The 13,327-nt window shown below is 32.9% G+C and overlaps 1 protein-coding gene across 1 annotated transcript in view; it reads right to left on the bottom strand.

Annotated features, from left to right (window-relative positions):
- LOC127722318 (blastula protease 10-like) overlaps positions 1–13,327 on the bottom strand; it is an 83,801-nt gene that overhangs the window by 44,452 nt on the left and 26,022 nt on the right. The window contains exons 5-7 of the mRNA XM_052229206.1: positions 12,796–12,870; positions 10,739–10,852; positions 7,982–8,063 (exon numbers count right to left, since the gene is read on the bottom strand). Of these exons, the coding sequence (XP_052085166.1) occupies positions 7,982–8,063; positions 10,739–10,852; positions 12,796–12,870 (271 nt within the window). The remainder of the gene's footprint in view (positions 1–7,981; positions 8,064–10,738; positions 10,853–12,795; positions 12,871–13,327) is intronic.

The raw sequence follows: 13,327 nt of genomic DNA, 5'->3' as shown, positions 1-13,327 counted from the left end.
TTTGTAACCTCTCTGTCCTGGACGATATTGAGGTCCCCTGTAATAACATGGCCATAGGGAACATATCTTAACTTCGACGATTCAGTTTCAAGTTAAAGGAGTATTATTTTCTACATTGACGTCTGATGTAACGACGTATAATTAAAAATTAAACTTCTGCTGGTTTTTTTGTATGTGTATGAAATAATAGGTGGTTCTGTGTTATCAAAATAGGGAGGTATGAAGTTTTAAACAGTAGAGTCATTAAATATACTAGATAAGTTGATAAAATCAATACCTCTGCTAATATATTTAATTTTTAGAAAATGACGTTAGTGATCTTCAGGTTTGTCGATACGCGGTAACAGCCTATGGTGGCAAAAAGCTGTAATTATACACGAATATTCATACAGCGGGCTGAAGAAAGAGATGGTGTCACACTCCTTGAAAATATCATGTAATTTACTAATTGGTATTTGACCCAGTTTACATAATAATTGATGCCTATTATTGTTTTTAAATATAGAAAGGAGATTACCAAGTGTATAATTTATACGATGTTTAATTCGTTGATTTCGATTGGTACGTTTGCCATGAGACCTATTATTTCGTTGTCTTTTATCCATAATATTCATGATATTAATAGAAGAAGTTGTAGATATGTTCCCTTGTCCAAGTATATTGTCATTTGGACCCAGGGGATAAGCTGTTTGAATTCGTTTAATCCAAGACAGTTCGATAATTTTATGGGAATCTTCAAATTGTTTATGCGATTGCCCTTGTTGTTTCTGGATCGTTTCGAGCGGTTGAAATCGAATAAATTTAATATTGTGATTGTGTTTACCTAAATGTTGATAAATTATACTTTTGAATTTCTTAGGTTTTCGGAAGCGGTATAGATGTTCCTGTGTTCGTTTAAAAAACTCCTGTCCTGTTTGTCCTACATATTGTATACCACACTTTGGCTTTGTTCATGTAACCAGATAAATGAGGCTTTGGGTTTTTCATGTAATGTCACAGGAAAAAGAAAGCGAAAAAGCTCTCCCGTTCACTGCTGACCTTTCAGTATTATCAGAAGATAATCTAGATCAGTTTTGTCATTTTCTTGCATTGCACAGAAATATTTGTGGATATCCACGTACATTTTTATGGAATAATCTGGCTGCAGCAGCATTGCCACCTAGGCACAATTATAAAAAGTGCTAAATTTAGATGTGTCTAGTAATGGCAACGTAATGATAATGATTATCCGATTTTCGTCCAAAACTGTACTACAGGTCAAAAATTTATAAAAATTCCAAATATCTTTAATTTCGTCACCAGGTATTTTTAATGTCGCAGGTAGTCGTAGTTTTTTGTCAGTCAATAGTACTCTTAAATTACCGGGTGTGATAAGACTAGGTGACATGTGGCCTAAGGACAACATGTTTAATTGTAATTGTAAGTGGTTAAAAAAAATCCCCTGCTATGTTCATGAGGTCTTTTATTTCACCTATTATCATGTCCATATGTAAATAAGCTTGCAAATAACTTCCTATAACTTCAATTTGTTTTTCTAAGTCAGTAGCAAAGGTCTTTAGTCTATTTCCAATGTCTTGAACACTTTCGATTAACTCATTAACCTTGTGTCTATTTTCTGAAACATGTGTTTGTGAAGTGTTTAAAATAGTTAACCCATCTTGAACCATATGACGAATTGCGTCTTGATTTTGTGCCAATGTTTTTATATTTCTGCGAATTTTTGATAGGTCGCTGTCCGATACAGTACCGAATAAAAAACTTAATGCTTTGCCTTTAATCGGAAGTAAACTGCGCTTAGACCTAAATTTTGCCGTCTCGTCATAATATAAAGATTTATAATCATTAAATTGTGATTGGAGATAATCTTTAGTCCGATTTAAACCTTCGACCTCCCTTTGTAGACTTAAGATAGTAGCCAAAATGTGTTTTTTTTTTCGGAGTGTAGAACGTAGCAATTGTGTGAACATTTTGTGTATCGGCAAAAGCCTTGTTTAAGTCGTGTTCTATTTTATTGAGAAATGATTGAAAAGGATCCAAGTCTATGACAAACGTAATGAGCCAATTTGACCTGGTTGTTGAAATTTCCATAATTTTCTGGAACATGACGTTCTCTTTCACAATGAATTGGCTGGTTAAGCCAAAAAGAAAAAGTGCTTACCACCACCACTTCATCACCGATTCTTCCTAAAAATAAGGATACAAATATAGTTTATTATAGTATATTTTATTGTCTTTATTAATTTAAAAGTTCAAAAGAAAGTCCTGAATCAAAGATTTTTCTGTTGTGCCTTGTCACTTCAAATTCTATTAAAAGGTTAAAAAGTCGTATCCTGTGCATGCGTCTGGCTGCATTCAAGATGACCTCTTGGTAATAAACACCAAAACGATTGGATCGGCGGAGCCATCCAATTGCCTTGAAATTTTCAACCGTCCACTTTCTTAAATGTTCCAGATAGGGTATATTATGATTTCCGCAAAAATGGTCCTTCTTTCTATTATTTCCGTAAACTTGGAGGGTAACCCACTATAGTGGTAAATTATCATTGCTTCCGACTGATTAATCAATTTCTGTATTGCATGAAATTATTCATTAAATGATTTCTTTTGATTGGCCTTTTTCAACCGTATATCTCGGCGCTCTTGTACCTCCTGAAAACGGTTGAACATAAAACTACAATAGATGTTCCACCATAATTTCGGGAGGTAACTATTTCCACATAGGGAGCGCGATGAGCCCCACGTAGTTATCTTCATTGTCTGCCATTCTGTAATATGAGAATAAATAATAAATTAACACACATTTAATAATTTTAGAAATTTTAAGTGATTTGAATCCTACCTACTACCTAAAAAGCCAATTAATACCTACATAATACCTATTAAAGCCCTTACTAAATTTTACTAAATTTTGTATGTGTTCTTTTGTCACTAGTTTTGTTTCGTTAGCCCCAATATCAGTTGGTTTTCGTTTTAATTTAACCCTATTAACGGACATGTTATCTTCCATGTCGTAAATTTCAGATTTAACAGATGAAGAGTGACTGCTAGACATTTTATCCTCAATGTCAGAAACTTCTGAATCAGTAGATGAATTTTCTACTTCTTCCTTTATCATTTGATCATCACTTTCTATTTCACTGTTATCGACAGTATCTTGTTCTGAAAAAATTTTCTTCCCCCTTAATTTTTTAGATAATTCCATTAATGGTATATCATCTTCTTCATCAGAATTTTCCCTTTCCTTTTTATATCTTTTTGCAGTTTGATTTAACGGAGTATCTGAATCTACACTATCATCTCCAGAGGAGTCTTCTGATTGTGACTCGACGGGAACTACATACGCAGCTTTGCGTAATGCTTAACCTTGATTGTTATTAGGAATTTCCCAATCTAATTTAGCTAAGCGAATTTGTTCTGCATGAGCCTTTGTGATTGTCCCATCTAACTGATTTTTTTAAATAAAACTAATTGGTGAAGTTTGTTCGATAATCCTATAGTACGGAGTCCATTTTTTTGAAAGTTTGCTTGCTTTTCTATGATTTTTATAAAACACTGGATTTCCTACCTCAAACTTTATATCTTTGCTATATTTGTTCGCATACTTAGCTTGTCTTTGTTTAGATTTTTTCATAGTTTTATGAACCAACATAAATGATTTATGTTGTTGTTGTAAAGCAATTTTATGATATTCCTCCCCATTGTATTTTCGCCTAGGCTGTAAGAATATTATCTAAAGGTAAAACTGGATCCCTGTTATATAATGCATAAAAAGGTGAAAGTTGCGTTGACTCATTGATATTGAATCTAATTGCTGCTAAAGCTTGGTTCAAGTATAAATCCCAAGTTGTGGAATGATCTTCTATTAATTTTGACAAAACGTCATGTAATGTCATATGAAATCTTTCTATTTTAGCATTACCCTGAGGGTGATAGAAGGAAGTTTTAATGCGCTTAATATTTAGTTCCTTACAAACTTCTTCCATTGCCTTACAACAGTTTTCCCCTCCGTTATCACTTGTTAGAATTTGAATCCCAGAATGCCATGAAGTTATTTCTTCAATTAAAAGATGTGCTACATTGTCAGTGCTAAAAGCTTCTGGCCACCAAGAGTACAAATCGATAAATCCTATAATGTACCTGTTTCCTGACATGGTGGTTGGATACTGTCCAGTGGATTGCTGCTCACAAGGAAGCTATTAAACCAAGAGTTCCAAATGGTGAAGTTGAAATCATCCCTTCGTAAATTTTACGGACGCCATCACGAGTTGGTTGACCGTTATGGAATAACCGTTTCACAGATGATATCGGATATGTTCCTTATGTCGTAACTACAATACCCTTCCCTTTTCACGAATGTGACCTACCGAATTAGACTATTTACCGGATTTGTAATAACATAAGCAACACAACGGGTGCCACATGTGGAGCAGGATCTACTTACCCTTCCGGAGCACCTGAGATCACCCCCAGTTTTTGGTGGGGTTCGTGTTGCTTAGTCTTTAGTTTTCTATGGTGTGTCATCTGTACTATTATTTGTCTTGTGTCTTTTTATTTTTAGCCATGGCGTTGTCAATTTGTTTTTTTCGATCTATGAGTTTGACTGTCCCTCTGGTATCTTTCGTCCACCTTTTTTAACATTGCCATATAAGCGGGAGGTTTGACTAGCCATAAAACCAGGTTAAATCTACCCATTCATGACAAAAAGGGTAAGTTGGAATCTTGGTTTCCTGAATTGGCGCTCTAACCTTTTGTAAATTGCGTGATTGACAAGGTACACAAGTTGTGACATAATTATACAATTCCTTAAACATATTGGCCAAAAATATTTTTGCAGAATGGAATCAAATGTTTTATCAATGCCCATGTGCCCATTCTTATCATGATATTGTTCTACAACTGCTTGTTTGATATGAGAAGGTATGTATAACCTTATAACTGGATCATTTTCTACATTGGAGATGTAATAAAGTATGTCATTTATTATGATGTACTTGTTTTGTACTGCCTCAGGTACTTTATCGCTTTCAAGTTGTTCCTTTAAATCACGTAATGTTTTGTCCTTTACCTGTTCGATGGCCATATCAAATTCTTCAAATTGAAAATTTTCTTTTTCTGGAATATCCTCAACTAATTTATCGTTATTTGCGCATGTTGCATAATCACTAAAATTAAATCTGTTTGAATTAATAACATTAATTTCGTAAGTGTTATCACTTATGTCTGGATACGGATCCGGATTTTTGTTTCGTATGGTAATCTGGACATAAAATCTGCACAAACATTTTGGGGCCCTGGAGTCGGTTTCACAAAAAAACTTACGACTAAGATTGATCGTAAGTCATGAACAATTCAGTATACTTGCGATCAATCTTAGACGTAAGTTTTTTGTGAAACCGACTCCTGGGATATATTGAATATAGTACAGTTATAACCCGTTATGTTTAAAGCCCACAATTGAATTTTCTTATTTTGCATTGGTGATTCTAAGATATATTTCAAAGGTTTATGATCTGTTTTGATCACAAATTCAGCATTATACAAATAATGATTCAATTTTTGTAACACATAATGAATCGCAAAGGCTTCTTTTTCAATGGTTGACCAACGTGTTTGCGTATCACTCAATTTATGAGATAGAAAGTAAATTGGTCTTTCGACTTCTTTTTCGCCCTCGATTGGACTTTTTTGTAACTGCTTTAAACAAGCACCTACACAACTATCATTAGCATCCGTGTAAAGCACATATGGTTTATTCAAATCTGGGTATGCCAATAATGGTACTTTCACTAATTCACCCCTTAATTTTTCAAAAAGCAACTTGACAAGTGTTGATCCAGCAGGATACTTTTACTCGTATTAGTTAATTTATATTTGAATACACCTTGGTAATTATTGTTATTTCACATATTGTGTTACATTCACTCCAAGTTCTACATTCTTTGATAGTCAAACAGTTAAGTCCCCTTACATACCAAAATACTTCTACAAGAACATATGTTGAAACTTCACAAACCCACAGAGCTCCAGATAAGAATTCATAAATTGGGGTTTTTACCCACCATTTTTTATGTAATTGAGTGAAAGAGTGTTTTCAATTGCATTATTAATTCCAATTCACCCCTCAAGCAAATATCAAATTGGGTTTTTCACCACCAAGCTCCTTAATGTATTGGGTTTTGTCATCATCAAGATATTGAATTTAGGCTTGTTATATAGTAAAATTATATCAAACCAAGATGTTCATCCACTGTAAATATATTTCTTTCATTATATATGTCATGGCTGTTTTATTTGGTTTATACCCTGATGAGCAATTGTTCGTTTAATTTGTAACTGGTTTATTTTAGTTGTTCTGCCAGTTTTGTATTTTCTCTTAATTTATATAAACTGATGCACGGTCACTTATATGGCATTTAACTAATTGCCTTCCTAGAGCACATTAGATCACCCTTTGGTTTATTTGAGTAGGTGTGGCTAGGTTTTTTAGATTTTTATGTAGTTCTTGTGAACATTGGATCCTGTATGACATTTTTGCCAGACCTATCAACTGTTCATCAGACCTACTTTTTTTTAAAATAATAAATAGTTCCAAGTTGGATTAAGACCTTAAAACCTTGGTGACCATGGGGTGGATTAATGAATGAGACCCAAATAAATAAATGACAATGTTGTACTACACTTGCCAATAACTATCTATAGTTGTCTTATTGGCATAAGAACAATTAGGTCAAAAACAAAGAAAGTGGCAAGCTACAATACGTCAAAACAAATATGTGTGTTCACTCATCAACAGAAATGAAAAAAAAACTCTTTTAAAACTAAAAAATACTTGAATATTTTTGTTTAATTGTATTTACATAAAATTATCTGGTCATTAGTTGTCCCTTATTAGAACTTTTGGTTTCTAATGCTTTTCAACTTTATAATTGATTTGGCCTTAATTTCTCTGTTCCAACTGATTTAATTCTTGCACAACTGAGACGAAACCCGTTTTTGTCATACTAGTAACAATGTTCTCGTTAAGGCGCGTATACTCGCCCTAGACGCATGTTTTTCTGTCTGGACGCGCAATGCATGAACCAGTGCATCCGAGGAACGCTTCCTGACAACACTAGCTGAGTCGTGTTATCATAATTATCCCTCAGCTATCAAAAAGAAGCTGAACATATGAAAACATGCTTCTATTCAATATTGTTACTGGAAATTTACTTTCGTTTTAATTCATTCATTGACATAAATCCCGAGCAATACAAAAATAATTATGATCACTTACACTAATTGGATAAATGCAGAGGAAGATCGAAATATGTTTACATCGGCACGTTTACCTTTTTGATCAACGGACAATTCCAACAGGGACCCAGATCAACTATTTAATGTAACGCTCTATTTTTAGAACGAAAGGAGATTTCCAATTATCCATATTACAAAAATATATTTACCCAACGATAATATATAGATTAGGGAAAATAACGCACACGAATACGACTATAAGGGTTGAGAACGCATGGTTTTGACATTTATCATGTTTATTGGGTTTTCCTTTGCATGAATTGGGTTTTTGAATGCTGCAATCGTCAATTGCATTGGGTTTTCAATTGTTTGTATTGTGTGATCACGCAAATACGCAGCTTATCTGGAGCTCTGAAACCCACTGTTGTTTTTCAACTGTTTTAATTAATGTATGTCATTAGAAATCATACATAGGATTTTTAGAATAACAGACATGGAATAATTGCTCAAAAATCTTTCGCTTGATCTGGGTCACAAAAAGGACTATACGCCATAGCATTAAAGCAATGGCTTTAAAAACCGGTTTTGGTATAAAACACCTATTGGGTATGAACAGTTATCAGGAAATTATGTAGATGTAACAGGAGGGGGTCTGTGTCGACACCTCATGGGACGTGTAGTGGCTAGTACAACTAATTTGAAACTATTAAAGGGAGACTACCCAAACGACATTCATTACAATACTTACACAAATTACCAACCAGTGTATATGGTACAATGCCGTTCTCCCATAGTCTACTACTACCAGTCTCAAAATTTCTCTTGAAGTTCTAAAAAAAAAAAACAATTCAATACAACTTAGATTCCATGATTGATTGGTGTCTAATACCACTTTCAGCACTGTGAGCTATTTTGTAGAGGCCAGTTTTTATTGTTGGAGGAAGCCAGAGTCACAGGAGAGGATCATCGAGTTGGAAACTGACAATCCTTAGTAATTCAATTAAAATTGGAGTCTATTAAACACACCTGCCACGTTCAGGATTCAAACTCACATCCTCAAGTGTAGAAAGGCTTTCTATGTTGTGATGTTACACTTTTGTTTCAGGTAAGGGTGAAGGTTGGTACCTATTAAAACATTTAAACCAGCTGCATTTGTTTGCACCTGTCCTAAGTCAGGAACCTGATGTTCAGAAGTTGTCGTTTGTTTATGTGGTTCATAAGTGTTTCTCATTTCTCGTTTTTTTTTTTGAATGGTTTTACACTAGTCATTTTTGTGGCCCTTTATAGCTTGCTGTTCAGTGTGAGCCAAGGCTCCGTGATGAAGGCTGTACTTTGACCTATAATGGTTTACTTTTACAAATTGTGACTTGGATGGAGAGGTTGGAGCAAAAAACTCTCACCTCACTGCAAGTTTAAGATGGCCCCTAGCACAGGTATATGCCAGTATGTTATATGGCATTTTGCTAAATTATAGGGGGAGGGGTTGGTAGAGGGAGGTGGTGCTATCCTAAATTCTGGGGAAAATAACCACTGATTTCTAAATTCCTGAAAAAATGAAGCATTCCTTCCTGGATCCCGAAAAAAAATACATTAAATAATTAACTATGTGTCCCAATAAGTTACTATCCTGAATTCCAGCAAAAGTTAAAGAACCTTTGTGAGCACGGAGTGGCTCACACACCTCACACCCCACAAAATGTTACTGGGCACACAAATTCTCACCAGATTCCTTAGTTCAAAGACTCATAACTCTTACAAAACAAAGTCAATTAATAAAAATTTTGTAGATCTCATTAATTACAAAATTTCGTGAAATTCTGTTGAGTGGTTTCAGAATAGTTTCCATGACAAATTGGTGCAGTATGTAGTAAATTTCAAAGGTTCAAAATCTTAAATTATTCCGTAAATTTTGTAAAATTTACTGAATTTACTGAACATTTATTTATATAAGATTATTTGAGTTATCTCCCCTTTTATGTATGAAACAATTAAATCAAGCAAAAATTTTTCTGTAGTTGTGAAAAAAAAGAATCTTTATAAGGCCAACTAAATTTAATTAGTAGATTTTCATCCAGATTTTTGAAAAAATGGGGCGGGTGGGAGGATTTTATTTTTAAAATTTTATTTCATATGAAACACTAGTACTCTGATGTGTTCTTCATACATGCAAGTGTAATAATAAGCTAATATCATGTATATACATGTATAAAGAATCGTACATTTTTTTTAAGATCTTAAATAAATATCTCTGATTGGCAACCACTGTTCTACATGCAATTGCCGCTTTAGAAACCTATTAATAGTATACAACAACAACGTGGATAAATGCTCTCTTCAGTTGGACTGCCTACACCAAATTTATTTTGCTTTCCATGCTACGGTTTGTAGTCCCCATAAAATGAAGCAAATGCATTGGTATGCAACACAAGTATTATGAGTACAGTCTGAGAATAAAATGAAAACTAAAACAGTGTTGAAAAAAATAGGGTTGGTGCTTATTCAATATGCAAATATAATATTACAATGTAAAACATGAACTTAACAAAAAAGAAATTGTTTAATGACTCTACTGAGGGTATAGGGACAGAGGGTGTTTGCTGTTTGTCAACAAAAAAAGACAGCCATGTGTAAATTTTAAGGGCTTTGTCGACTTTTTGAACACAATATACGGTCATAAATCTAACAACTTCGTGCTTGTGTCAATTTCTTTAATCCAGTCATGTTTTTTGTACCAATGTGTTCCACGATTCTTGCGCTTTGGATATCATTCACAGTCCAAATTTCCCGAGACAAAGTCATTGTATAAATACAAAAAATCCACGGTTTTCTAATCACAGAAATTTGTGAAATACCGCGATTTGCATTCTTGGACACCGCGTATTACTGGTAACCCGAATATTTCACGCCCTTCTCATAATTAATCTCTATTCTCAGTAGACGATCATATGGTGTCATCATAGAGCAGCAGAATATGTCGACTTAATCATTTTGCAAGTTTGGTTGATTATTATTACCGAAATTTGAAACAGGAAGTTTTGAATGAAACAAAATTATTGACGATTACCGGTAAAGGAAATGAACAAATTCCGGAAATTGTAAATTATTTAAAATAAAAAAAATCGGGGCGGGACCATTTCAGAGGGGCGGCGGGGATGAAAATCTATCAATTAATTTTAATTGGCCTAATACAATGAACTACACTACTTCATTTAAATGTGCAGATTTCTACAAGTTCATTGAATTCATCTCTTAAAATTTGTAAATATATATTTAGTACTTATATCTAGAAACTGTTAATTTACTTTTCTTTTTATTTCTTTTTTTTACAATCTTTGGAATGAACAGAAGACAACTTGTCCCACTTTAATGTAAATGAAATTTCAAAAAACTCAGATAAAAGCCCTGCCTCAAAGGCTCAAACCACACTATATTGAATTTTTTTCTACCAAAAGATCACCAAATTCTAGGTATTGAAAAATAAAATAATTCAAACCCAATATCTTACATTGTCATTTTCTAGTCCCACAGCTTTCACCTTCAACTGTTCAGGTGTATATTTGTGTTGATCTAACGAATCTTCTTTTTGTTTCCGGTCTGATTCTGGATGCAATCCCATTGGCTAAGAAAAAAAAGAAGAAAAATAAAATTTTAATTTGAAAATATAGGATATACATAAACAGGTTTCCATGCTTTCTGGATAAATACTTAATACATAAGATTGTTAAGGGCTATTCCATTAAAATGTATGTGGGAGGGTAGGAAGGGAAGTTTAATTATTGAATGTGGGTCATGGGTCTTTTTTCAGTATCCGTCTATTACCATTATGCAAAATTATCTAAAAAATGGTTCTTGGTTGTAGGGATATTTTGAAAGTCCCTTCCTACCCTCCCACATACATTCACGCTACTATGGATTCATTTTAACTTGTTGGATATAAGTTTTTGTGGGTTTCCGGGGTGAAGTTAAACCACAAAAACATATCTTTTTTTTTCTTTTTGTATGACAAATTTTAAATGTAGGATTTGATAGTGTTTTCTGTAGGATTTGATAGTGTTTTCTGTAGGATTTGATGGTGTTTTCTGTAGGATTTGATGGTGTTTTCTGTAGGATTTGATAGTGTTTTCTGTAGGATTTGATGGTGTTTTCTGTAGGATTTGATAGTGTTTTCTGTAGGATTTGATGGTGTTTTCTGTAGGATTTGATAGTGTTTTCTGTAGGATTTGATATAGTGTTTTCTGTAGGATTTGATAGTGTTTTCTGTAGGATTTGATGGTGTTTTCTGTAACATGTGTAAGTTTCATTAGAATGAAGATAGCAGTATTGTATTTTTAACTCCAATGGCATCAATTGGTGAGTTTATGGTAGCAAATACTTCAATTTTATATTTGACTAGCTAGGATTGTCAGTTATCGAGCCATAGGTCAGTTCTCTCAATGTACTTCACATTCATCTACTAATAAAAACTGGCCACCATGTTATATAGCCAGGAGGGATGAAAGTGGCATTCAACACCAATATCCAATCAATTAATCTTGTGATCATGTAATATTTCTGAACCAAAATCAGATATTTTCTATAAATAATGCCATAAAAAAAGAATATGTTTGTTTTGCCTTAAGGTGGTACCTAACACTACAGGGAGATAACTCTGTAAAATTCAGCTAAACGTTTTAATTACGTTGTATTGTTTAGGAAATATTAAGCTTCTCAATGATCAAAATTAGTGTTTGTCAAACTGCTATATAACCAAAGAAATTTTTCTGATAAAGTGGTTGGTTCAAATTTTTTGAAATTTTTATATTTTTGTCAAAGGGTCAAAGTAAACATTTTGTCAAAATTTTATGAAAATTAAACGAGCCAAATTAATATTAGTCAAGGTGTTGGGTACCACCTTAACCCTACCTGCCCAAAAAATAGCTGCCTATTCAAATTATTTTATTGTCCTGATGTTCAAATGTTTTTTGGGTAAAGATTGCATTTCATGCGATCAAAACCCTATGGGACTGACTTGATACCAAAATCTTCCAAGGTTTATCACTACCTTTGAGATACACAAATATAGTGCATTGATCATAAAATTCTATGCATATATCCATGAACATTTCCAGTAATTTATCAATGAAATAAATGCTCAGATATTCAAGTCACAAAATAATGTTATACTTGTCAAGAAAATTACTGAACTTTTGCAAGGCGCAGGAATCTAATATCTGTTCTAAAAATATCAATGATGTCATTGTTAAAGTCATCTTTAAACATCAGAGTTATCTTCCTTTGAATCAACTACAACAATGCAATATTTAATTTTACTTCCCACTGTTAAATTAAAGCAATCTTTACCCTTCAGTGCTTACAAGCACTTTGATTTTTAATCAGATAGGCATGAAGACTTGATTAAAAAACATCTGATGCTTCAATTTCTCTTTGCCGAAAAAATAAATAAAATGCCTACCTACCTACCCACTGTCTCTACCTTTGGGTAGGGTTTGGGCAAATAAAAATATTTTTAAGTGTGGCCTAATTTAAAAGGCATGGTTTAGAAACTTTTTTAGATTAACTAACCTTCTGGTCTTGTCCGTGAACTATAACGTCCATTGATGATATCAACTTGGCTAATGTTGAATCTTTGTCAACATTCTAAAAATTTAAAATATAATTGAACTAAAATCTAAATTTCTATTTAGTAATATTTTTTCTTGCTATTATACAAATTTGTAATTCTCATATGCTAATGTTAAATCTGCATCAACATTCTAAAAGTTTAAAATATAATTAAATGAACTAATTTCTTTTTTCTAATATTTGCATCTTTTCTAGGTTTTATACAAATTTGAAATTCTCACACACTAATATTGAATCTTTGTCAACAGACTAAAAGTTAACAATATAATCAAATAAAAAATGTTTAATTTTCGTCGATATTCTAAACTAAGAATATGATAATCAAATTAAAATAAAAAGTTACTTTTTTTTTTAATATAACTTCATTTTCTTGCTATATATATTGTACAAATTTTAACATTCTTGCTATTTCACAAAATTAGTCATTATAGTATAAAGGTGGAAAATATAAAGAATAGACAAAAATAGACAT

Source organism: Mytilus californianus, unplaced genomic scaffold, assembly GCF_021869535.1.
Source record: "Mytilus californianus isolate M0D057914Y unplaced genomic scaffold, xbMytCali1.0.p SCAF_12, whole genome shotgun sequence".
Taxonomy (NCBI): domain Eukaryota; kingdom Metazoa; phylum Mollusca; class Bivalvia; order Mytilida; family Mytilidae; genus Mytilus; species Mytilus californianus.
This window is presented reverse-complemented; position numbering and strand designations above follow the sequence as displayed.